Source organism: Lynx rufus, unplaced genomic scaffold (assembly GCF_022079265.1).
Source record: "Lynx rufus isolate CCGP_SWC_20201006 ecotype Redwood Valley unplaced genomic scaffold, mLynRuf1.p SCAF_2, whole genome shotgun sequence".
NCBI lineage: Eukaryota > Metazoa > Chordata > Mammalia > Carnivora > Felidae > Lynx > Lynx rufus.
Window position 1 is genome coordinate 86,482,918 of NW_025814834.1, and position 26,874 is coordinate 86,509,791.

Below are 26,874 nucleotides of genomic sequence, written 5' to 3' on the forward strand. Positions count from 1 at the left end.
TCCAACAATGCATTTGAGGTCAAAATATGAAGCTTAAGAAGGAATTGCTTAGTCTTCTATCTCATTTCATCTTTATCTAGCATCCTTTCTTAAATGTAGAAGAGGATGTACAACATTTGTGTATAATGATGAAATCCGTCAAAGACTTTTCTTGATCACTGACTAGCATCAGGAATTATATGTTGTTCTTCTTCCTGTCCTGAATGACAAACAAATAAACAAGTAATAAAATGTTTGTCACTTGTTAACCACTAAGATACCTACATTTATTCTTTTCCGTCAGGGTATTTGTTGTGTGCAGAATTTGAACTGAGGTTTGAGAAAGAAACTGTAAGTAAATAGAAGACATAGTTTGTGTTCTTAAGAAATGTCAAATCCTGGGGCGCCTGGCTGGCTCAGTCAGTACAACATGCAGCTCTTGATCTTGGGATTGTAAATTGGAGCCCCACGTTGGGTGTAGAGATTACTTAGAAATAAAATCTTTTAAAAAAATCATAATGACATGAAAGCAAAATTTATAAATAAATCATTAATAGCCTCATTAGCTATTCAGATCAATAGTCACTTAGGGTGACCCTACGAAGTTTAAGACATTTTGTTAGACATCATGAAAAATACAATGAATAGTCACTGTCATTAAGGACTTACCTTCAACTGGGTGAATAAAACAGTGGTAGATGAACAGGAAATGTGTGTAAACTGCTTAGCACAATGTTAGACATAATAAATGTTCAGTCATTGCTAACCGTCATTATTATTGTTATTAATATTATAACAATATGTGGATTAAGCTGTTTTATTTGAAATGCAACAAGCTATGTAGGTTCAAGTGAAAGGTGTTAAATATTGCAGAGGGTTTTTGACAGTGTAGGGTCAAATATTGGAGACATGAGGATAGAGAGCCTTAGAAGACCATAAAATTCAGAGAACATTTTCGTCAGGAGAAAGGCTTGTTAAACATGGCTCTGTGCAGAAGAGAAGCATGGAGAAAGTTGAAAATGTAAAAGGAGACTGGGTAAAGGATGGAGTAAGTTATCAGTAGTTATGAGGAAGTAGCATTAGAGAGTAGTCTTGGCTGTGGGCAGAGGCACATCTTTTTTAGCAGTAGGTTCAAAAGAAAAGTGGAGAATGATTATAGAGATTCTGGTCGAATTTAAGGGTAGTTCAGAGAATTCACGTCATATGGGTTGTGTGCACTGTTTGAGGTAAGTAGGAAAAGAGATGATCAATTGACAGTAAGGAAAGGGAGTGGGGTTGGAATCTTGAAGAATGGAAATTTAGAGTAATTGCAGTGGACAGTGTATGGAGGTTCAATTCCCATCATAAAAGAATATCCCATTTGGATAACATGGACTGAAACAAGTCTGTATGATTATTTATGTTTCTTTAGACATTTTTGATACTCTAGGCAAGAACGGGGCTGGATTTTCGCTTGGCAAGGCAAGAGTGACACAAAAATAAGGGACAGGGATGGAAATGATTTCAAGCTCCAAGGTGAACTGAGGCAAGTAAAAGAAGACCGGGTGAAATGGACAGGAATACTGGTCATCACAAGGAAGGACCTGCATCCAGGGAGTGAGGAACTGAACGATGGGGAAGGGCAGAAGGTTGAAATCTTCTGGTTTGTAGGGATAGAATCGTCCCGGGATGAGCTCCACACCAAAGTGTGACCATCCCTGTTGTTAAAGAGCCTCAAAGCCCTGTGAAGCCGGGATCCCCCTGGACTATTTGTTGAGCCATGAAGTTTCCCAGAATGATAGTAATGGCAGCCTGGGGTAAATACAACCAGGGGACAAGTATCATCTTACTTAAGCTATGCAAGTAGCGTCCTAAACCATGATGGCAAAAATGGATTTAGAGCTTCAGAAAATTGCAGTTACAAACTGGAGGTTTTTTGAGGGTAGAGGTTGTTTGCTCTGCTCCAAATTCCCTCTAAATGGGCACAGTGTTCATACAACCTTGATGGTTGACAGACAGGTTGTTTGTTGAATTAATGAATAAGTGAGCAAAACCAACAAACGGACAGAAAATTAATAACATAGGAACATTGGTTAGAAATGGCCATGTGAATTGAGGAGTGTGTTGACCCATCCTCTTTGCTCTGTGAGCTTTGACAGAGGACAGAAGGAGCGGCTGCGCTGGAAAGGTCTGTGAGGGATGGGGTATTACTATGACAGGACAACACAGTTTCATGTAATCTGAAGAAGTGCAACGCATGTATGAGGGTATCATTAAGCATGTGGGGGGATAAACAAGTAATATGTGGAATGGAAAAGCAAAATGAACCATGAATAAAGGATTGGTCTTTTTTTTTCTCTAGTCCTAAGTCAAACTTGAGACATTCTTTATTTACAATCAAGTTATTCCATACTGAGTGCCTTTAGAAACACGATTAAACATAAGGACTATCTAAAGTAGGAAAACAAAATCCTTGGGGCGCCCGGGTGGCGCAGTCGGTTAAGCGTCCAACTTCAGCCAGGTCACGATCTCGCGGTCCGGGAGTTCGAGCCCCGCATCAGGCTCTGGGCTGATGGCTCAGAGCCTGGAGCCTGTTTCCGATTCTGTGTCTCCCTCTCTCTCTGCCCCTCCCCCGTTCATGCTCTGTCTCTCTCTGTCTTAAAAATAAATAAACGTTGGAAAAAAAAAATTAAAAAAAAAAAAAAGAAAACAAAATCCTTAAATATTAAATGGAAATTGTAAGTAAGCATCTTGATTAGAGAATTTGAAGAATTTTTATGATGTTTTCTCTTTACCCCAATAGACTTGGATGTGGATTGCCCAGTGGGGTGGGGGGTGGGGGGGTAGGGAATGAAACAAGTGTATAGGATTCAGAAGTGCAGGAACATGAAGGAAAAAAGTTTAAAATTTCATCTTTTATTTATATTGAAGTCAGCATTCACCATGGCTTTCCCCCATACTAATTTTATGGTGTTATAATGTTGTCATTTAGAACTATTTATAATGCCGGCAATGTTGTCAGCATCTAGGACCTCTTCAAATCATGTCAAATCAGTTAGGCATAATGAAGAACTGAAAAGATGGGTTTCTCTCTCACTCATTCTCTCTTTCTCTCATACTGAGTCACTATGATACAGTGGAAAGAGTAATGGGTTAAGAGTCAGGATACATGAATGCTCCATCAAGCTCTTCCAGAAATTATTTGTCTAACTTTCTATGAATCATAAGCCTCATCTATACCTTAGTTGTATCATCTGTTAAAGGAGGAAATTAGACTAGAAATTTTGGACTCCACCCCACTGTACTCTTTCTTCTGATGAATTTTTGCTGGGAAGCATCAACAAAGAAAACAAAGCACCGGCTGAGCTAGTTGGCATGGGAAGGGGATAGTCCTGCCTCATGGTATTATACCCAGGGCCCTACATTTGGAAGGGCTTTGACTTTGGTTTAATGTTCTGCTGTTGTCATTGTGCACTGGGCCCCACAAATTATGTAGTGTAATTAGTCCTGCATATAGCTCACAAAATGCATTAGGATATAATAGCAGAGTATAAGCCAGAATGGGAAGGGGTGGGATCAGGGATTCACCACCACTGAGAAATGCCAGCTATGTCCAGGTTTACCAGATTCTTCCGAGTTCTGAGGGGTCTCCAGAGCAGTGAAAGACTCTAGACCTAGATTGAAAATCTCGCCTAAGCAAGAAACACCACGTGTCAAGGTATAGCTCCCCTAAAATGGTGATATTAATGATAAGGTTAAGAGGCTGGCAAGTGGTTTGGCCTCTTTAAATACAAATTCTGTGCATCACATCATTCTCATAGAAGAAAGTGGGAAAAAGAGTACGAAATTTTCTGTACCATTATTATCCTCTAGATTTAATAACTTCCAATTTCCTCATATTATTTTTACATGGAGTGTAAATTAAATCCTTTAACTTTTTAAATATTTTTTAATCTTTTTAAAAATGTGTTTAAGTAATCTCTAGACCCAACACAGGGCTTGAACTCACAACCCCGAGATCAAGAGTTGCACGCTTCAACAACTGAGCCAGCCAAGTGCCCCTAAATTAAAAACTTTAAATTAGCTATCTTTCTTATGTGGGTAACAGAAGCCACACAAGTTTGATCATAAGTTATTTCTCAGCAAGAGTTGAGTGGATGTGTAGTGTTACTCAATTGTGCAAGATCAGTTTATGAGATCATTCAATTGACACCTAAATACTCAAAGGAGGGAACCATACTATTATAAAGCATGTCGTTTTCTTGTTGTTTATAATATCTGTCACACTCATGTGTTGGAGGAGTTTTGTCATCAGGTATGTCATGTAAATCCTCATTTGAAGATTTTTAGTTCACTCCGTACAATAGGTTTTTAAAAATAAACTAGAGAGGGGCACCGGGATGGCCCCGTCCATTGAGCGTCCAACTTCAGCTCAGGTCATGATCTCACAACTCGTGGGTTCGAGCCCCGCGTCGGGCTCTGTGCTGACAGCTCAGAACCTGGAGCCTGCTTCGGATTCTGTGTCTCCCTCTCTCTCTGCCCCTGCCCCACTCACTCTCTGTCTTTCTCTCTCTCTCTCAAAATTGTAAATAAACATTAAAAATAAATTGGGGCGCCTGGGTGGCGCAGTCGGTTAAGCGTCCGACTTCAGCCAGGTCACGATCTTGCGGTCCGTGAGTTCGAGCCCCGCGTCGGGCTCTGGGCTGATGGCTCAGAGCCTGGAGCCTGTTTCCGATTCTGTGTCTCCCTCTCTGTCTGCCCCTCCCCCGTTCATGCTCTGTCTCTCTCTGTCCCAAAAATAAATAAACGTTGAAAAAAAAAATTTAAAAAAATAAATAAATAAAAAAAAATAAATTAATAAGGCGTGCCTGGGTGGCTCAGTCAGCTAAGCGGCTGACTTCGGCTCAGGTCATGATCTCGTGGTCCATGAGTTCGAGCCCCGCGTCGGGCTCTGTGCTGACGGCTCAGAGCCTGGAGCCTGTTTCAGATTCTGCGTCTCCTTCTCTCTGACCCTCCCCTGTTCATGCTCTGTCTCTCTCTGTCTCAAAAATAAATAAACGTTAAAAAATTTTTTTAAAATAAATTAATAAAAAAATAAAAAATAAGTAAATACACTAGAGAAAAAGAGAGGTTTCGAGGACAGAAAAACAGATGTAGCACTTGGTTAGACAGGAGGGCCATGTTCAGACTGTAATCAGTGTATACCTCCTGGCTGATGAATGCTGTGGTTTTATTAGCTTTGTTTGCGATTAGCAGCAGCTATCTCCACTTCACAGCAAGGGTTCCCACAAGAAATAACTGATAGCCCATGCTCCTTGAGTGACTCCTTCATTCATTCCACAAACATTTAATAAGCACTGTTTTCCTTGTGAAGTTGTCAATGGTTTCTAGTCACCTCCAAAATCTTAATCTGTGTATATGTTGCCTTCATCAAAAAGCTATGTTGCTTTGAGTTTTTAATTGAAAAGAATATAGATGAACCTTTTTAGGCCTAGCCAGTGAATAAAAAAGCAAATTGATAGGGCAATTAATTAATTGAAAGTATGGAATTCTGAAACTTCAAGGATACCCCAGAAAGCATATACCAGCTCATTTCACAGATGAAGATACTGAGATTAAAAATCACAAGTTGCTAGCCAAAATGGGTTGCCCAGGGACCGTGAACCTGGTCCAATCGTTCAGTTATTGAGCATTAGCTGTGTGCCAGGCAATGTACCAGGCACTCGTGGTACAAAGTTGAATAAAACGCAGTCTGCCCGCAGGTCAACGAAGGGTTACAACGTAATGTGATAAGGTCAGCGATTGAGATATGAAGATGATGTTTAGTAAGTGCAGAAAGAGGTTATGAACTCAGGTAGAGATCCTCAGGAAGGCCACATGATATGGGACTAATTCTGAGCTACTTCCCAAAACCATGTTACTGAATACCTTCTTTACCTGGGTGATGCAGATAATTGAATTCCCAGGGCAATGATTCTTAAACTGGGCGTGCATCAGAACCCCCTGAAGGGCTTGTCAAAACACAGACTGCTGATTCTGTTTTGAACAAGCTCCCAGGTAATGCCGATGCTGCTGGCCTGGAGACCATATTGTGAAAACCAGTGTCCTAGAACACCCTCAGTTGTTGTGTGTCTCTACAAAAAGCATATAAAAAGAGTGCGGATTTGCTGGGCAAGACACCTTACTTTACAAACCCCTCTAACATATCATAACAGAGTCTAAGAATCTTTTCAGTAATATACCAAGTCCAAAATTTTAGATTACACAGTAATGTGAAAAGTCAATACACTTGAATTTACTTGAGATTTTTTTTTCCTTTAAAGTCATGGATTCTGTACCAATGCATAGCAATCAAAACTGTCTCAAGGTTAGTAGTCTCTAAATCTTGATGTTCACAATCCCTTAATATAAAACCTCACTTTGAAATTAGACTGTGTCCCTGACTGGGCTGCTTCCTGCTGTTTAGGGAGACATTTGATCCTGCAGAGATCTCATCCCCACCCCCCCATTCCTTCTGCCACTCTCTCCTAAAGTTCTTACACTTGGGGAGCTCCCATTGAGGCGCGGAGAGATGGACCCAGGCGCTGTGCTAATTCCCAAGAAGAAAAGAAAACTTTGTCGCTCTTAAGGAGCCTTCTCTGTCTCTGCGCTCACCTCTGTAGCAGTCGAGGCTCTGTGGGGCTGCCTGCCGTGTAGCAGTGTGATGAGAAAAAGATCGTCCTCTTCCCTCACAGCTGTTTTTAGATATCTGGTGCCAATATGTATTTTGGAAGCCTTCTACAGAAAGGCACGCATGCATTTTTAATGGTAAAATGCTTATGTTCATTAATTAGTCAACTTTAAACAAGGTAGCCATGAGAATTTATATACCTCAACGAATGCGGAGCATGAGCTTCTTTAAAAATTCAATAGAGAAGACTAAATTTAAGATAATTTTCCATGTTTTCTTGTCCTCTAAAATGTTAGTAAAGAGACTATTTTTCTAAGAGATGATGAACACAGTTACCTAGATTTGTGATTGTTTCTTCAGGTCCCTTTACCTTGACATATGAAGTGAGTAAATATCAGATTATATGATATGTACATAATTTCTACATTTTGCTGAGAAGTATGCACACACATACACACACACACACACAATCCTGTTACATGTTTATGTGTTTATATGTGTATATTGCAGAACCACAAGCATTTCATGTACATATCTCTAAATATGAGAATCACAGAAGCAGGAAAGCAATTATCAATCAACACCATTGGATCCTCATCCCAAAGCCCACTCTCTGGCATTAGTAGGGACTCAATAAACAGTTATTAAACAATGGGATGGATGAATGATTCTACTCGGTTTCTTACATGTATTTACTTCAGCTTTTCTCGACCCTCCAAGACGTTTTCTTTTCCAAAAGAATTACTTATTCATTTTATGTTCATTAAAATGGCTTAGCATAATATTCAAACATATTTCTTCAGTTTTTTAATGAAAATTGAAAACATGTGGGGTACTAGATCAGTTATAATAGAGTACATGAACACATGCTCATTACAAATAAAGAAAATAAATGGCAAAAGTAAAGAGGGAAACAGTAAAAGAGAAGGAATAAGTATTTATGATTTAACTATTTGTAAACACTAAGCAAACCTCGCTTTTAAGTATCTTTGAGAAAGTGTCCTAAAAACTCAATTATGGGAGGTGACTGATTTGAAGACCAATATATCTCTTTTATTTAGAGTTCTGTCAACATGACTTGATTTTTTAAGGAATAACTTTAAAAGTCAATCCATATTTATATTTATCATTATCTAAAAATATCAATATCTAAGATAGACATAAAAGTATTTATGCAAGTATCATTAATAAGCAATATTAGTGGGGCACCTGGGTGGCTCAGTTGGTTAAGCGTCCTACTCTTGATTTTGGCTCAGGTCATGATCCCAGGGTCATGGGATCGAGCCCAGTGTCAGACTCTTCTCTAAGTGTGGAGCTTGCTTGGGATTCTCTCTCTCTCTCTCTCTCTCTCTCTCCCCCCATCGCTCTCCCCCACTCGCACATTCTCTCTCTCCCTCTAAAATAAATAAAATGAAAAATATGTTCTTAAAAGCAACATTTGTAAGGGTGAACAACATACTGACAAGAAATGTGAGGCTTTTCTAACTTGAAGTGACCTAGAAATTCATCCTAACAATACTAAAATACACGTGGTGATGAAGAAACATTTTTAATTAATGCATTGTTTTGGTTTTTGGTTTTTTTTGGATAGAGAAAAGTTTACCTGACCTTAGGGGAGGTTGAAATATTTGCAAGACATTAGGATAAATTTTAGGACTAAATGCAAAATCTCTGGAGAAGGTATGGGAAGAAATCACTTGAGGTTTCTTGTGAATTTTTGTTATGGTTTGATCATAAATATCATGCAAATATCCTTTGTCAGTGTGTTTTGGCAGTTCTTCCAAGGAGACCAAGGAGTAAAGAGGATTACAGAAAGAAAAAAAAAAAAGGAAAAGGAAGCTGATTTTACAATAGAAAATGCAGTGGGGAATTCTGTAACTTTCTAGTGAATTTTCTACCTCATTCCTATGTCCACTATACAGTATTACAAAATCTTTGTAAAAACCAAAAATGTAAACTTCTGTATACAACCAAAACTTTATCCTTCTCAACAAGTTTGAAAGTAACCAAAAATTAATCCCATTGTTTGTTCAAATATAACAAGTGGGGTGATTTTGGATCTTAGAGACTGAAACACACATAGTCTAAAGTAGAAAGGGGAGTTTTTCAACTCACAGAATCTAAAGAGGATTGACAACAGAGCCACCGGAAGGACACAGGTGCAGCTTGGCCTCAGGAGCAAATATAGCTAGAAATGTACTATCAGGACTTGCCATCTTGTCTTTGCTTTTCTTTGTATACCTGCTTCAGTCTCTTTCTTCATAAATCTTCTTACCTTACAATGAGATATATCGATTCCTTTGTTCTACATCTTATAGCGGCAGTTACTTGAGGGAAATAAATTCTCTTGATTCTCTCTTTGGAACAAAGTCCTAAAATCATAAGGAAATGATTTACTGACTCAGTTGGATCCATTGGCTACCCCTGAACCAATCAACAGTTTGGCCTGGAGAATGGAGAACTAAAATAAGTTCATTTTAGGTGCAGATTAAGCCATTGTAGCTGGGGAGCAGAATCATGCACTAACATGGCAGCTCCCTTGGGTACCATAAAGTTTGACAGTAGAGAATATGGGGAGCCGATGCCAGGCAAAGGAAAATGTTGTGGTACTGAGCGGGAAAACCATAGGTTACAAGTACCCATAGCAACACCAAGGGAAAACCACATTATACCTGTGTTGGTTAGACCTAGACTAGTTCATGGAAGTCTAGAATCTAGACCACTTAAGTGACTCTAGATACATGACATATATAGGTAATAGCATACCTATACCGCATGAAGAAAATCTTGATGGAGCAAATAGATTTAAATGATTGAGTGCTATCTTCTTCATTAAATTCTTTTTGAATACTCAACTGAACCCTTTTGAATTCTTGCAAATATTTATGGCCATCACTAAACAGTTTATTCCATAATTGTTCTACAATTGCCTGAATAGCAGGTCTGAATTCCTAGCTCAACTGTGGGTATCTTATCTTATGCTTCCTTTTATTAGAAGACTTTTACACCAAGACTAATGTTAAGCACGTAATTTATTCCACATTCATTCCATAAATGATTCTGGAGAGCCTACTAATTTCTAGGCAATATGCTCAAAGCTCAGGATACAAAGATGATCAAAGATGATCCTTAAAGAGAGAATATGATTTGATGTCTTTGTCCCAATCACATGTGACATTGAAACCTAGCATACCCAAATTTGATCTAACAAGTGAATTGCCTCTCCAAACACTAGTAGTGCTTCTAGATGCAGTTTAGTTTGCCTATCCAGAAAAATCTGAATTTTCCTCCTGTTTAAGCCAAAAGGCTATTAATGCAAATCCGATTGCATTTGCATTTGGTTACATTTCTGATGGAAACATTCATATGCAAATGAAAATTCATGAAAAGATAGCCAGATAATTCCAATAGTTGCTGAAATATCAAGATAAAATTAGGATGTTAAAATGTCCATCCATCCATGTTTACTAGGCTTCACTAACGATTGTCAAGTAGGACAGTGTTCTTGAAAAGCTTAAGTAAGTCATGCCTTAAACATTTGACAACATTCTAATAGGTCTGGGTTTAGAAAGGAGCTGCTATATTATTTCCTACTGCCACAGTGCTGAAGAAGAAGTCAGTCCCTGGTCAAATCAGTCAAGTTGCTCAAAAGTGGTTCATCTTTGATCCACTATTTTGTCCCCCTTATCTTTTCTTGCCTTTACAAACAAAAGGTGATTTTTGATAGATGTAAAGTCACTTCGGTGATCCAAAACAATGAACAAAGAGTTTGTGCAAGTTGTCGTTTCTTCGTACCCTCTAGAGACTTAATGGTGCAAGTTGAATGACATTCACTACCAATAAATACCATTTGGAAAGCATCTATGGTATCACGAGTATACCCATGGAAAATTGATCTGAATCGATGTTCATATTCTTTTCAAAGATTTAAGACTTGGGGGTACTTGGCTGGTTGAGTCAGTAGAGCATGCAACTCTTGATCTTGCGCTTGTGAGGTCAAGTCTCATGTTGGGTGTACAGATTACTTACAAATAACATCTTAAGAAATAAATATATACATATTTAAGATTCTAAGAAAAGATTTAAACAACTTTTGAGATATAAAATCATAATCTACTATTACACATTCCAAACCTGTATTTGAAGGAAATATAGGTGTTGGAATCAGACTGTTGCTCTTGGTCAACTTGTTAGAACCTGGAGTGCAAAAGAGGTCATACTATTCAGGATTGTTAGCACTTAGTTTAATAGTTTACAAAGTGTGATGCTCTCCAGTTTTCTTTTATTTGGTACAAGGTTTTAGTTCATAGTTTCAAGTGTTTTTAGAATTCTGGTGTTCTCTGCTTTGGTGACTGTCACCTATCATCCATCAAATTGGAAAGCTTGAACCCAAGGAAAGATCTTAGCCTCTCCCTCCTTAGTACACCCAATCCTTCCCCCAAGCCTAGTGTTTTTATTTCTTAAGTATCTCTCAAGTCTAGCCACTTCTCATAGTCTCCATCACCAATTCCTTAACTTTTATCTTTGCCTGTTTTATGACGAGACTCCAAATTGGTTTCCCAGAATCCACTTTTCTCTTTCTGAAATCCCCACCGTACTAAGTAGCTAGAGTTGTCATTTAAATATGCAGATGGCGGGGAGGGGGAGCCTGGGTGGCTTTGTCGGTTATGCCTCTGACTTCAGCTTAGGTCACGATCTTCTGGTTCTGTGAGTTTGAGCCCCACATCAGGCTCTCTGCTGTCAGTGCAGAACCTGCTTCAGATCCTCTGTGCCTTCTCGCTCTCTCTCTCTCTCTCTCAAAAATAAATAAAAAAACATAAAAAAATAAAAATGCAGATAAGGGGTGCCTCGGTGGCTCAGTTGGTTAAGCCTCCAACTTGGGCTCAGTTCATGATCTTATAGTGTGTGACGTCAAGCCCCGCATCTGACTCTGCACTGTCAGCATGGATCCCCACTTAGGATTCTCTCTCTCTCTCTGTCCCTCTCTGCCCCTCCCCTGTTTGTGCACGCTCCCTCTCTCAAAAGAAATAAATAAATGTTTTTTTAAAAAATGAAAAAAATAAAAATGCAGATAATTCACAATTTCATCCAATCATCTCCTTGCTTAATACCCTTCAGGGGCTTCCTGTTTCTCTTAGAATAAAACTCAAATCCTTAACAGGGCTACCACACACCACATGTTCTGGTTCCTGCCTGCCTCTCTACCCTCGCATCATATTGCTTCCCTTTCGCTGTCTGCACTCAGCACTGTCTTTTTAGATAGTGATACGCAGCATGCTCTTTCCAGCCTCCTTGTATGTGCTGCTCTTCCCCAGCTTCTAAAGTTAGTTGACTTCATGCTTTCTCAATTAAAGTTTTCCTCATCTTCTAGACTCCATCAGGTTCCCCCCCCCCCTTTCATAGGACCACACAACTTCCTTGAGTAATATACGTGTGAGTTTGTAACATTGTTTTTATTTTTGAGAAAATGTCAGTTATACTGATTGTTCTCATGTCTTCCTGCAGGATGAAAATGAATCTGTTTTTTGCTTATCAAATCAAGCCCTTCCCACTTTCTGTTCTTTGCATCTATAATCCACAAGTTTGTAACAGTGAAGGCAACAATAAAAATGAAATAAAAATAAACATTGAGTAGCTCAAACATCATCCTGCCACAAACTGTCAGAGATAATTAGTATGGCAAATACTTTAATATCTTATATGGCAGAGAAGGTGAGGTGGGGAATATAGGGTGAACGAAGCTTAACTGCTCTCAGAAACTATGAAAGTAGGGCTCCACCCCCTAATTATACTAGCAAATGACTTTCATCCACCTACTTAGGGTGGATACTACCATACCAGCCACACTCCCAACTCTGGCTTATGCATAAAACTTTTTATTTAGGGTATTTAAGCCACAATTTATTGCAGAAACATATCTAGAAGTTTCAAATATACAAAGTCTTGTGACACAGTTGCTGCAATTGATTTACAACTATTATCCAATTCATGGGAACGGAGTCATAATTACAAAAGTTACAAATCTTCAAAATCACACAGCAGAATGGCTGTTGCTTTTGCTTTTATTAAGCATCTCTGTTCATTTTATTTTACTTCTGATTGTGAGCTTCATTTTATTTTCAGGCAGCTTTAAAAAATACTGATAAGGAAAGATAAAGTGCCACATCCCATGACTCTTTAACAAAGTCCCATTATTATCTCTCTAGGAATATCTGTCCTTTCACATCTGTGTCAGACTGTGTAGTCCTGGCCACCTGTGATGTTCAGAGAGTGGAAGGTTAAAAGCTTGTATTTAGCAACAGGATGTATCTGTGGTTAAGCACTTTAAGTTTAGTGGACAATAAAAAATTAAACATACCTTTCTCAAAAGAAGAGGAAGTTTTATATAGACTGTTATAGTAGCTTTGAGTTCATATTATCTCTCATGTTATGGGTCTTAGAATGTAGTTCTGTTTTCTTTTTTTTTTTCATTTTCCCTAAAAAAATTTGAAAAATGTCTTTCATTCTTTGTGAATTATGCAGACTAGTATTCCAGGAAGGAGAAAAAAAAAAAATGTGCCTATTTCACTTAAAGCAAAGTGTCTTTTTTTTTTTTTTTTTTTGCATGTATTATTCGATCAATAACCGGTCACCTGCAACACTTCTTACAAATAAATTAGGTGTGTGTGGTCTTTTTTGCAAGTCAACGTTTCGTAGTAACCGTGATGTGCGTGGGCTTGGGCTACCCACGAAGAAGGCCCTGCAAAGACGCTTCTTCTCCTTTTGTGATTTCAGTCAAGAATGCAAATTGCACATCAGACTTTGAGGAATACTTTGCCAAAAGAAAACTGGAGGAACGCGACGGCCACGCAGTCAGCATCGAGGAGTACCTTCAGCGCAGTGACACGGCCATTATTTACCCAGAAGCCCCTGAGGAGCTGTCTCGCCTCGGCACGCCAGAGGCCAATGGGCAGGAAGAAAATGGTGAGGCTGTAATTCATTTTTAGCCACTACGCTGACCTCTGCAGCTGTTACAATTACAAATGCACTACATGCCTGGGTGTTTACCTTAAAATTTGAAGAACAGCTGCAGAGGCATGGAATTTCATGAGCAAAGATTAGAACTGTAATTTTAGGGTATTGTGAAATTTTTTTTGTCAGCAAATTTGTGTCATTTGTACATCCAATAAAGAACAAGAACAATTAGAGCCTATTCCTAAGAGATAAAAATATCGGAATTGATTCCTAGGTTTCTGAGATATTTCACTTTGGAGGAACACAAAAAAAAAAAAAGAAAAAAAAGAAAAGCAAAAGTTTAGCAACAGTGACCCTGCCCTTCTTCTTCTTCTGACACCTGAAAAGCTCTCCCACGCTGTGAATCCCCGAGTCCCATGTGACCAAAGGTTTTACTCCGAACTGTCAGTCGCCTAAGGAGAATTTCCTCCTTCATCAGCTGTTTAAATTTCCCCCCAAAAGCGCCCCGTAATTAATTAACTTCCCAGCGCAGTGTGAGCTGATTCCGACACGTCTGCGCCGGGTGTGCGAGGGGCCCGGTGCGCGCCCAGGCCGAGGGCGGCGATGGCGCTCTGGCCGAGCAGATTGCAGGGATTCCTGTCAGACCATCCCGGGCAGGCAGCCCATTAGCTGCCATTGATTTACTGACCTTTTGGCCTGCTTCTCTCCCTCTCGTCTCTCGGCTACAGACCTGCCACCTGGAACTCCAGATGCTTTTGCCCAACTGCTGACCTGCCCCTACTGCGACCGGGGCTACAAGCGCTTGACGTCACTGAAGGAGCACATCAAGTACCGCCACGAGAAGAATGAAGAGAACTTTTCCTGCCCTCTTTGCAGCTACACGTTTGCCTACCGCACCCAGCTCGAGCGGCATATGGTGACGCACAAGCCAGGGACAGATCAGGTGGGGGGTTGGTTTTAAGTGATTTCTTTCTATAATAACCCCTTAGAGAAACGATATTGCTTTGATTGGCAATCATTATTAATTTTTCATGGCATTTTGAAGATGCAGATCTTTTAATGGTAATAGCTTTAATTGAGGTCTAAATGATTTTTTGATGGTCTCTTCTAATATGATTTAATAGTCTTATGTTCACGATCGAATGAGTGTGTTAATTTCTAATTTAGAAATTTTATTTGCACTTTAACTTGACTTTAGTTTCATTTTTATGTTCCACAAAAAGTGAATGAAATTGTAGCATTTTAATTATACATTATTAAACATCTCAGCAATTTTAATTCCATTTTTCACCTACTAGTACTCGGAAAAAATTTTTTTCATATGGGATCTAAGTCATAGTAAAAGAAGTGTGCATTTCTTTCGTTTGTCACACAACACCTTCAATTACTTAGAGTATTTTTAGAAGCTGCTACTAGTTTATGAAATCTAATGAAGTGTTTAAAAAAATCAAAAGGCAGATTACACACATACATAAAATAGACTGATGAATACCGAAATATTGGACGTGTATTTAAAATGATCCCTTTTGATTCGTTTGTCTGTGGCTAAATGTTAAGATCACTCCGCCTCTGTTGACTTGTTTGTGTTAAAAATAAAAACTCTCTCTTGAACAGGTAAGCACAGCCTCTTAAATCCTTAAAGTGGTGGAATACGATCGATTCGTCCCTTACGTGGGTCCCAACAGGGTCCCCTACATGTTGTGGCAAAACTGCTCTCTCTGTTCTCCTAGGAGAATTGACTGCAGATAGATGTTATGTGTTTCAGTGGCAACAGAAATGGTGTGCCTGAAGTCCCAGTAACTGGCCTTACAGATCTGGAATCCTCCCATATAAGCCTTGCTACCATATCTGTTTTAAAAATTATTAAGCAGGATATTCTATAAAATTCTTACATTGCTTTTTTCTTGTGGGCATTATTTTCTTTGAATAAGGAAAATGAGGATAATCAAACACAATCAAGCAATGGTGATGATACTATATTATGGAATTTTACTATTGTAAAAGAACAGCTCATGAAAATCATTCCATTTATAGCTGATTGGGCTTGTCACCTGAACGTTTTTCAAAGTTCAGTTACAAAAACTATGCTTGCATAGTTACACTTATGTAACAGTTTATCTCCCCTTGCTTATATGCACAAAATCTCTAGGAAAAAAAAAGTGCCTAGATATTTATCTAGCATAACTGCTTTAAATTTCACATGCAGAAGTGTGATTGTGTTGGCGCATTATGAATGGTAGCTTTGGTGTTGAAAAGTCCCCTCATTTGCTCATGGCATTTACAATTAGTAAATTAAAATGATTGTATCATATTAACAGTGGCACAACTAAAGTTTATAGTAGTCCTCTGAGGGCTGTGGGGGGAGACAAAGCAGCTGTTGCTGTTTGTTTATGCAACTCAGCAACATATGAGCGCTGGTCCCTCAATGGCGCTCGGCGGGCTGGGCTCCGCTTGATCTTTGAAGGTTGCTGCTGTTTGAACAAACCTCCCTGTGTCCCATGTAACACCATCTGTCTCACTAGGAATGTGGGAAGATTCAGCACACCCTAGCAGTTGTCATACCGTTTCTGTGCTGTCTTTTTGCAAAAGGCTTTTGTGTCATTGCTGCTTGAAAAAGGCTGACCTCCTACCTTGAGCATCCAGAGTGGATGACTGTATTTTTTTTTTTTTTTTTAGAATTCTAAGTCACAGAGCTTTTTTTCCCTTGTTCAAAAAGGTCAGCTGTGTTTGATTATATCTTTGCTGCTTTTAACTTGTCTTTTCAGCAAACTTTTCTTCTTTTTTGTCCCTACTCCCTAGCACACTACTAAAAAGGAAAATGAAAAGTCGTTGAAGTCTTTCCTACTGGCCTGTGATAAAACTGCTCAAGCAGCTATAACCCAAGATGTTGTCTCTTACATTTGATAATGAATCAAATCTGATATGCAGCACATCAGGAAAAACAGGGTTTACATTTGCTGCTAGCACAGTGAATGGGATATTTAAACATGCTTATCGTGTAATGAAATATTTATAGTCAAGAATTTTTTTGTTTGTGTATGTGTGCTTTTTTTTTCTTCTTTAAAATTGATATTGCTTCAGTATGAGATACACTTTTACCCTGATACAGAAAATTTGATAAAATTAGTTCTTTGCATGGGGAGTTTTGGGGGAGGCTGTTTAGAATTTTCAGGATAATATTTATTTATTTCCTTGACAAAACGGTTACATCCCAACAGGGAATCTTCAGATTTTAAAATGTGCCATAAACACAGAGAACCACAAACATCTTTACAATTATACTTTCTCATCTCCAAAGGCTCAAAGAAACATTTCAGAAAAGAGACTACAGAGATAATTCTAAAGCAAGTGTTGGATGCGCATGTGAAAGCCCTTTTTTTTTTTTTTATTTGTTCCAATTTTATTGCCAACATTATCACTTTTATTGCAACTCTGAAAGACTGGGCAAATAAATAAACATGCACTCAAACCTTTTGGCCTGTCTGAAAAATAGAGGCCTTTTAAAAATATTTGTAACAAATTTCCTTTGTTCCTCCTGCACAAAACTGATGTCAGTCTTTCTCCTTTTATAGCACCAAATGCTGACCCAAGGAGCAGGTAATCGCAAGTTCAAATGCACAGAGTGCGGCAAGGCTTTCAAATATAAACACCATCTGAAAGAACACCTGCGAATTCACAGTGGTGAGTAGCAGAGGTGCTGGTGCTCACATTTGCATTTTGTGCCATTAGGAGAGTTTTAAAAGATTGTTTGAAATTTACACAATCCTGTTTGTAGCTTTTTGGAACTATGCTTTTATTTCATAAACTGTGCGGGCCTGCTCTGCCTTCCTGAGACTGATGGTACCACCAATAGCGTGATCTTACAAATCAAAGAGGAATGCTTAGACTTCCTAAAAATTGCAAATGCTTTGATTTGTTACAAAATCTAGAGGCTCCTTCTCGTCCTTTCAGCCACTCTTCTACAGATTAAGTATTTCTGACCTGAAGAAACTCAGCTGGCAAATTCGGAAGGGTATTCATTTTCGATACCTAACCATGAAAGAAAAAGTTGAAGAATTTTGGATGAGAGCTTTTGTATGATAAATGTTCCTTGATTCCTGGGAGCTGTATATTACAGAACAGCATCCTACCACTGAGATTTCTTCTTTATAACTATTTTGATAGCTCTGCCAAGCATTTTATTACCAAATTGGATGCTATTCAAAGGACTAGTTGGATTGGTAGAATCAATGGAATCTCTACAGAGTTGATTAAAGCCATGGCTACACTTCCCTTTAAATACTGTGACATCTTTATTGTGCTATTGACCACACATTAATCTGACACTCTGTTTAAATAGGAGGCTGCCGATGGCAAGACAAGATTTGGGATCTTGGCTGAAAAAGGCATAGATAGCCCTCACCTTCCACTGCTAACATCTTGAATTATGTTCTCCCAGGGTAGATAAAACCCAGAAACAGTTACGGCCACATAATTCTAAGCTAAGCACCTAGAATGTAGAGGTACCCCATTCTGTTCCTTCCATTTGGTTTCACAGATTCTTGTGTTGGCAGACAATCGTCATTGTTACCCAATCAAAGAAGTGTAATGTTAATTTTGATTATCATTTTAGGTGAAAAACCGTACGAGTGCCCAAACTGCAAGAAACGTTTCTCCCATTCTGGTTCCTACAGTTCACACATCAGCAGCAAGAAATGTATTGGTTTAATCTCTGTAAATGGCCGAATGAGAAACAATATCAAGACGGGTTCTTCCCCTAATTCTGTTTCTTCTTCTCCTACTAATTCAGCTATTACCCAGTTACGAAACAAATTGGAGAATGGAAAACCACTTAGTATGTCTGAACAGACAGGCTTACTTAAAATTAAAACAGAACCACTAGACTTCAATGACTATAAAGTTCTCATGGCCACACACGGGTTTAGTGGCACTAGTCCCTTTATGAATGGTGCACTTGGAGCCACCAGCCCTTTGGGAGTCCATCCGTCTGCCCAGAGTCCAATGCAGCACTTAGGTGTAGGGATGGAAACCCCTTTACTCGGATTCCCCGCAATGAATAGTAACTTAAGCGAGGTTCAAAAGGTTCTACAGATTGTGGACAATACGGTTTCCAGGCAAAAAATGGACTGCAAGGCTGAAGAAATTTCGAAGTTGAAAGGTTATCACATGAAGGATCCATGCTCTCAACCTGAGGAACAAGGAGTCACTTCTCCTAATATTCCACCCGTAGGTCTTCCAGTAGTGAGTCATAATGGTGCCACTAAAAGTATTATTGACTATACATTAGAAAAAGTCAATGAAGCCAAAGCTTGCCTCCAGAGCTTGACTACTGACTCAAGGAGACAGATCAGTAATATAAAGAAAGAGAAGCTACGTACTTTAATAGATTTGGTCACTGATGATAAAATGATTGAGAACCACAACATATCCACTCCATTTTCATGCCAGTTCTGTAAAGAAAGTTTTCCCGGCCCCATTCCCTTGCATCAGCATGAACGTTACCTTTGTAAGATGAATGAAGAGATCAAGGCAGTCCTGCAACCTCATGACAACATAGTCCCCAACAAAGCCGGAGTTTTTGTTGATAATAAAGCCCTCCTCTTGTCATCTGTACTTTCTGAGAAAGGAATGACAAGCCCCATCAACCCATATAAGGACCACATGTCTGTACTGAAAGCGTATTATGCTATGAACATGGAGCCCAATTCTGATGAACTGCTGAAAATTTCCATTGCTGTGGGCCTTCCTCAGGAATTTGTGAAGGAATGGTTTGAGCAACGAAAAGTCTACCAGTATTCGAATTCCAGGTCACCATCACTGGAAAGGAACTCCAAGCCGCTAGCTTCCAACAGTAACCCTCCCACAAAAGACTCTTTATTACCCAGGTCTCCCGTAAAGCCTATGGACTCCATAACATCGCCATCCATAGCAGAACTCCACAACAGTGTGACGAATTGTGATCCTCCTCTCAGGCTAACCAAACCTTCCCATTTCACCAATATTAAACCAGTTGAAAAATTGGACCACTCAAGGAGTAATACTCCCTCTCCCTTAAATCTTTCCTCCACATCTTCTAAAAACTCCCACAGTAGTTCTTACACTCCAAACAGCTTCTCTTCTGAGGAGCTGCAGGCTGAGCCTTTGGACTTGTCATTACCAAAACAGATGAAAGAACCCAAAAGTATTATAGCCACGAAGAACAAAACGAAAGCTAACAGCATAAATTTAGACCATAACAGTGTTTCTTCATCATCTGAAAACTCAGATGAGCCTCTAAACTTGACTTTTATCAAGAAGGAGTTTTCAAACTCAAATAATCTGGACAACAAAAGCACTAACCCAGTGTTCGGCATGAACCCCTTTAGTGCCAAAACTTTATACACAGCTCTTCCTCCACAAAGCGCATTTCCCCCTGCCACTTTCATGCCACCAGTGCAGACCAGCATCCCTGGGCTACGACCATACCCAGGACTGGATCAGATGAGCTTCCTACCACATATGGCCTATACCTACCCAACTGGGGCGGCTACTTTTGCTGACATGCAGCAAAGGAGAAAGTACCAGCGGAAACAAGGATTTCAGGTAATGAGACCTATCCTTTTGCTCCGAACAGAGGAGATGAAAACTATATTATACCGTGTACGCGCACGTAGGGGGAAAAAAGTCTTAGTGAGAAAACCAAGTGCCGTGTTTTCAGCAGACATGGCAGTTTGTTTTCACTTGAACCTCAAACTGAGTGGGCTAGCCAAATAAGTGGAGAATCAGTGGAACACTGCTCTGTGGAAGCACATGTGCCCTAAAAAAGAGGAAGACTTTAATACCTGTTTTGGAGGTTTATTTAGATTGATCTGTATGTTTTTAGAATCACACATTGATAGCAATATTGGACAGGGCTTACGTAGACGCTAAAAGTTACCATTTACAACAGTCACATACTTGTATAGATGTTCACAATTTGCGATCATTACATGTACAAATTTGACATGTACTTGGTCTTATAGAAAATCGTGTATTTTGAAGAGTATTTTAGAAAATATTTTGTGCATGCCACTTGACTTCTTACGTAGTTTTTGAACCAGTAAGTAATTTATGGTTTTCAAATACAAAAGCAGGTATGTTTTAACAACACGGATTATAATCCCTATTTGGAAAATAGGAGCACAAGGAGCAGTGTACCTTTGTAACAGCTGTTCCAGGATTCCAATTTCCAGTGCATCTGCCCTCTCTGTAAATGTATTTAAGCCTATTTAATCTCCTCTAATATTAATTAGTGCAAACGTAGTCTAAGAAAACTGAACTGTGAGCTAGCAAATGGAAATGTATGTTATCATGCAAGTTTGCACTCCTTTGGATCAAGACAAAATAAATATCAAGAAATTTAATAATTTACTGATCCACATTCATTATTGCTCAATGCTGAAGGCTGTTTTAACATAGATAGAACATTGATAAAAAGTGTTATTAATATTCCCTATTTCAAATTAGAAAATTAAATATAAAAATATAGCTTGAGGCCTTTAGTTGGTAGACATACATTTAAATAGATTGCATAATAATAACATTTTGTACCTAAATATAAAATTCAATTAAAATGGGGTTTCTACAGCTACAGATCATTTCTAAAGTTAACCACGCTGGAAAACACACAAATTCTGATGTGTAATGTTCACTCATGGATATTTCCCAATATAAAGAAAACTAAGGACTTTAGAAAATGTTATGTTTTTCTCACCTTCAGAGTTGACTGTGTTCTACCCTTGAAAAACAATGAGCTGTACCATGTAGGGCAGAGAGGGTTTATATTTTTGTGGAAATGTGAGACCTCATCCATTATTCGTGGAAAGTAATAGGTTTAAAACAAACAAACAAACAAACAAACGAGATCGATTAATAGCCAGCACTTTTGAGGTTCTCCAAATGTCAGCCTACATGAAGTTGTTTGGTATAAACACAAAGAGAAGAGACTGTGTTGAACTATGTGATTATATCACAGGGAGAATTGCTTGATGGAGCACAAGACTACATGTCAGGCCTAGATGACATGACAGACTCCGACTCCTGTCTGTCTCGAAAGAAGATCAAGAAGACAGAGAGTGGCATGTATGCATGTGACTTATGTGACAAGACATTCCAGAAAAGCAGTTCCCTTCTGCGACATAAATACGAACACACAGGTATGAGTGACTTTGACTAGCTAGTTAGAGCTTCCCGGCCTGCTGTACATTTCATAATATTTAATGAGTACACTTGTGCAACATAAGATGGAACATATGCTGATACCTTCAACAAGGAAGAAATAATGCTTTTGCCTAGCTCAGTAGGACTTTTTTGTTGCCTGTTTATTGGATCATTCGTGTGTTTATGCGTGTGCTTGTCTTCAGATCTTTCAAGTTAATCTGGAAGCCAAATTCACAAATCCCGTCAAAGGTATATTTAAGTGGCCAGGGCAATGAAATGGCATGACACGGCCCCGCTACTGAAAATGTGTTCAAATTCCTCAGTTGTAGTGACTCTGTTTATGCGAAAATTTAATGAAAAATTCAGCCAGTCGTATATTAGTTTGATCACCCAAACTTCAAGTAAGCTACGACTTGGAGGTGGTTCTGTTTGGTTTTATAAATTGGCCATTTTTTGAATAAAGCAGAAGTGTTAGGACTGGGAGAGAGAAAGGTATAAGTCAAGTAATCTGCCAGACGAGCTACTGAAGCTACTTCTATTTGAAAGATGACAATAAAACTTTCTAAATTTAATTAGCTTATTTCCAATGCATGCGTTACCGATTAGGAACAATCATACAGAGTTGACAAGATCGCAGCCTTGTTCTTCCCTCTGAGTGAGTAGAGAGATAGTGGGTTAATCTTTCAAGCCAAGGGAGAAGTACCATAATGTGGAGCAGCATTGGTTCCCACAATCCCAGATCTGCTCCGCAGCCCCGTGGTGGAGCTACACCTGTGCTCGCTTCCTCCCTCCTTCTCCTTCCACCTTTGACCACAAAGCAACCCAGCCCCATCCCTGTCCCTAGTCCCTAACCTGTTTCCAACTTTTCTCCTCGGGATATTTGGCATGCTGTACTGGCCCGAGATGGGAAAAGGAAAGAGTGTAGGTCCTCAAGCGAAATACTGGCAGAGGGAAATGATATGAAAACTCTCATTTTAAACGAAAAAGTCTAGTATCACACATTTTAACATAGGGCAAAAAAATATTAGCCTACCAATGCTTTTGGGGGGAAAGTGATGAAAAGACAAAAAAGAAAAAGATAAGAGAAGGTAATGTGAACACTTTCTGCTGTATTCTGACGAAGTACACTGTGCCCTTTTTAGTATTTGAAAATATCCTTGGGGAGCACTCGTCCTCATCATCTGCCCTTGTCCCTCACTGGGCATGTGCAGGAGGCAGCACAGTGACCAGGACCTGCCCGAGTGGGGGGAGGTTGGGTGAATAGTAGGTGTTCAGGGTATTTATGAAGAGAACAAGGTTGGTAAATAGCAGTACCCTTACTGCAGCCACACCAATTCTCTCTTTCTTCAACTGTCTGATATTAGTTAATATTGTTTTAAAAGCTCAACTAATGATACTCCAAAGACAACCTAGTTTGAAAAGCAAATCCCGATAGTTTCTGCACTTGTGTAATATAATTCAATGTTTGAAATGTCAGAATTTTCCTGTATTTGTCTTTTATCCTAGATATCATAGATGTTTTCTTTAGTACCAAGTCCTATTTAAATATTTATGAAGATATTTTCATATCTAAATTTACTTTAATATTGTAATCAACCTCAAATATATTTTGTATTTCATTATTCAGCTACAATAGGCACATCACTGAAGGCATCTTTCCCTCTCTGATTGATTTTATTATATGACCATATGCAAACTCTATCATTTACTACATGGTGAGTCTAAAACTTTTATTTTAGTGAGGGCTATCATACATATTGACATCCAGTCAATATCTTTATTTCTTACAAATGAGATAGTCCATAAACTTCATAGGCATATAGATAGTTGAGAGACCCAAAAGTTGACAAACATAAATATGCATCATCAATTTGCCAAATATGCTGTGTTTTAAAAAATAAAAATAAAATGTTCTGGTTCCTTAAGATGTAAGAAGATCTGCTGCCTGGAAGTAATGTATAGCAACAAGATGCTAATCATCCAATGGGTTCTTTAAACATGTGATTAGTTCTCCTCCCGTTGGCTTCCTAGCTTGTCAAGTTTCCAGTGTGTTAACTTTTTGGTCTCTTGACCAAACATCTCATGACATTACTACTGTCAGTGTATTAGGTTCCATCAATGTGAAGTTCTCCATGACTTTTCTAGCACTATGATGTACGTAAAAATTTAGTCCATTTCCCTTCCCTAATTGGGCCCAGAAGCCTTTTGTTTGTTTATGTTAAGCACTAGTAATGCTTTGGGAATGTACTAATGTGAAAATTGCAAGTGAAAACAGTCTTTGGGTTGACTGAATCTAAGGTTTGGGAAATGAAGTTGAATCATCATTTGGTTAGGTGCTAACTACAAATGTGTCATTGATAACGTGTGTTTGTTGCATCTCTACAATTTAACATATACGATGGCTTAAATTAAGAAGGAAATTACGAGCTACCTATTCTTGAGACCTTGTGCTCTTTTACCTTGACCTGTTTAATTTATTTCCTAGGCAGACACCAAAGACATAATGCTTAATTTCCTTTACCCATGGCGTATTGCTTGCTTGCTTTTCCTGGGGCCTCGGCCTGGGATCGGGACTGGGAGACAGAAAGGGAATACTCTCCAAATGTTGACTTCAACGGGATTAATTGTCACAGGCCAGGACTGTGAAACACAAAATCTGAAACTCCCGTTAGACCCTGTCAAGAACTCCTTTGTATTCCACTGCAATTTAAATCTGACATGTCTTGAGTAATTTCTCTATTGAGACATTGTGGTAGGTACTCTTAACCCTACCTTATTCAGAAAAGTTATAGAAATATTTCTACTTTTGAGTAGATAAAGTCAAAGTTTTAAATAAATTACCAATTTTGTTCCTCAGTTATGTGATAATATTTTTTCATACCACAAACCTTCCATTTATTAACTTCAGTTATCATTCTAGCTGTCAGGTGAATCATGAACCTTGAGATTAGAGAAACAAAATTACCCTAAAAAAGTTTTGATTCACTCAGTGTCAAGTTGGATGTTTTTCTGAATCTTGCCCATATAGAAATTTAATTCCAGAACATCTTGATTTGAATCAGGTAAACCAGTCAAACAGATTTAAAAAAGATGAACATCCAAGTCAGGTCTCATTTAAATTGAATGTATTAAATACTTACTAGTGACACTTCTGGAGATTAGTAGACTATTTCATCAAGATACAGGTCAGTCCCCCTACACTTACGCCCAAATTCTGTCCTTTGCCTGGCATAATAGCTGTACATTTCATTCTCTCAGGTTGTCAGTTCATAATGTAGAATTAATATATTTAAGCATATTGTTTATTATTGATTGAATTCCTTGAAAATCGATTGTCTGCAATCATAGAATACCTATATAATAGACTGCAGTTTAATGGGCATCCCCCAAGCATTTCCACCAGGCCTTGAAAGTTGTCCTGGAGAGTGTGTGTTCTCTCTCAGGGCATTGCTCTGTATTTTGTTTCTTTGGAAAAGAGAGAGCCATACCAACTGTGGCAACTGTGATGTTCACTCACAATTATTCACAGCCGATCTGTGAAGTCACCTAACTGTCCCACTTTTCTCTGCTCCTGAGCTGATGAGACATCCAAAGGAGGCTGTAGGACAGTTCCACTCAGGCATGCCCTAGCAACTAAAGCAGCAAGAAATTTTCCATCTACCACCTGTCTTCTTTCCTTCAGATTTACTTCTTCCATGTACTCTTCTTATCTTGCTTATAACTTCAGAATTATTGAGCATGTATGGATAAAAATGAATAAAATTATCTAACATTAATTGAGTGCTTACTACGTGCAATCCTCGTTCTAACCACTTTACCTATGTTGTCTCCTTTACTCCTTATGCCTGGATCACAAGTTGGGTCCCCAAAGGATCCTCAGGTCCTTTTACTTAAAGGGACCCTGATCTTCAGAGAGGTTAACAGAGAGGTTACCTGTGTTGCACAGTTAGTACGAAAAGATGGATTTGAACCCAGGCAGTCAGACTCCAGAACCCATCTCCCGTATTTAACACTGCACCATCCTGCCCTGTGAATGAATCGCTACTATCAGAAACGTCTTACCCGTGCTCCTGCTGGCATCCTTTTCTTTAAGGTCCAAGTACACGCAAGACAAACCAGATTCACACGTAGTGACTTGAAGTCTTCTGGCAGGCCAAACCTCTGTCTTTTTCGCAAATATACTTCTGCTTCCTGTTAAATTACCTTCCCGCCATGGTGGTCTTGTCAAATGGAAAAGCACGCCACCTTTCCAAATTCTTGGCACTCCACTGGAATTCTCTTCTCTGTTGTCCAGTTTACCTCATTCAAAACATCTTTTCCAAAAGTTAAAAAGTGGTTCTTTTGTGGTCTGAGTTATGCTTTTTTTTTTTTCTTCAGGCCATTAGCTGCCTTGAAGTAGATTACTAAAATCTTCCTTATTTCCAATACAATGAGTAATCACCAACAAATATTTTTCAATTTCTTCTCTTGCAGGTAAATAACTTCTTCCTACTCTAGTACTGCGCCTTACCACATCTGTCATCACTAAATTTATATTGGACGTTCCAGTAAGATAAAGACCATTAATGAAATAACATATAGCAGCCTACAGCATTTTCTAAATAGTAGCATGCCCCACAGGCATTCAATAACATTATTAAAGATATTTGATTACTAATTGAGATTGTATATCACCATAGAACTGAATACCTGAAGTGTGTAGAATGGGTTCCTAATCTTATAACATGACACTTAGCAAATGAAAATGGGGTTGAGTCTACTATTGCTGGTTTTTAATTTAATTTGCCGAAATGCAGGTTCGTATGAGGAAATATAATCACATAGCTTCGTGTGTTATGATAACACCTAGTGCTCTACATGACACATTTCTGACTTTAACTCTGGAGCATCGGTCTGATAAAAAAAAATTTTTTTTTGTCCATTCTATTTTGGAAATAAACTTTTAAGTATGGCAGCTATGGAAGGTGTTGAAGGCATTCCAGTGCTATTTGTGGCCTGGAATCAACCAGATGTGTTTAGGCTTGGCAGTAGTTTCGAGTTCCAAACACTGGTTAGAAACTGCCTGGAATGCCAAAGGAAATACAGCATTCTCTAGCTGAAGAGTATTCTAACAC

The 26,874-nt window shown here is 38.8% G+C and overlaps 1 protein-coding gene across 2 annotated transcripts in view; it reads left to right on the forward strand.

Annotated features, from left to right (window-relative positions):
• The window catches only part of ZEB2 (zinc finger E-box binding homeobox 2), a 128,423-nt gene that overhangs the window by 98,846 nt on the left and 2,703 nt on the right, over nt 1-26,874 (forward strand). For both annotated transcript variants that reach the window (XM_047084708.1, XM_047084707.1), the window contains 5 exons: nt 13,403-13,591; nt 14,311-14,525; nt 17,155-17,263; nt 18,195-20,164; nt 21,576-21,756. In XM_047084708.1, coding sequence (XP_046940664.1) covers nt 13,403-13,591; nt 14,311-14,525; nt 17,155-17,263; nt 18,195-20,164; nt 21,576-21,756 — 2,664 coding nt within the window. The remainder of the gene's footprint in view (nt 1-13,402; nt 13,592-14,310; nt 14,526-17,154; nt 17,264-18,194; nt 20,165-21,575; nt 21,757-26,874) is intronic.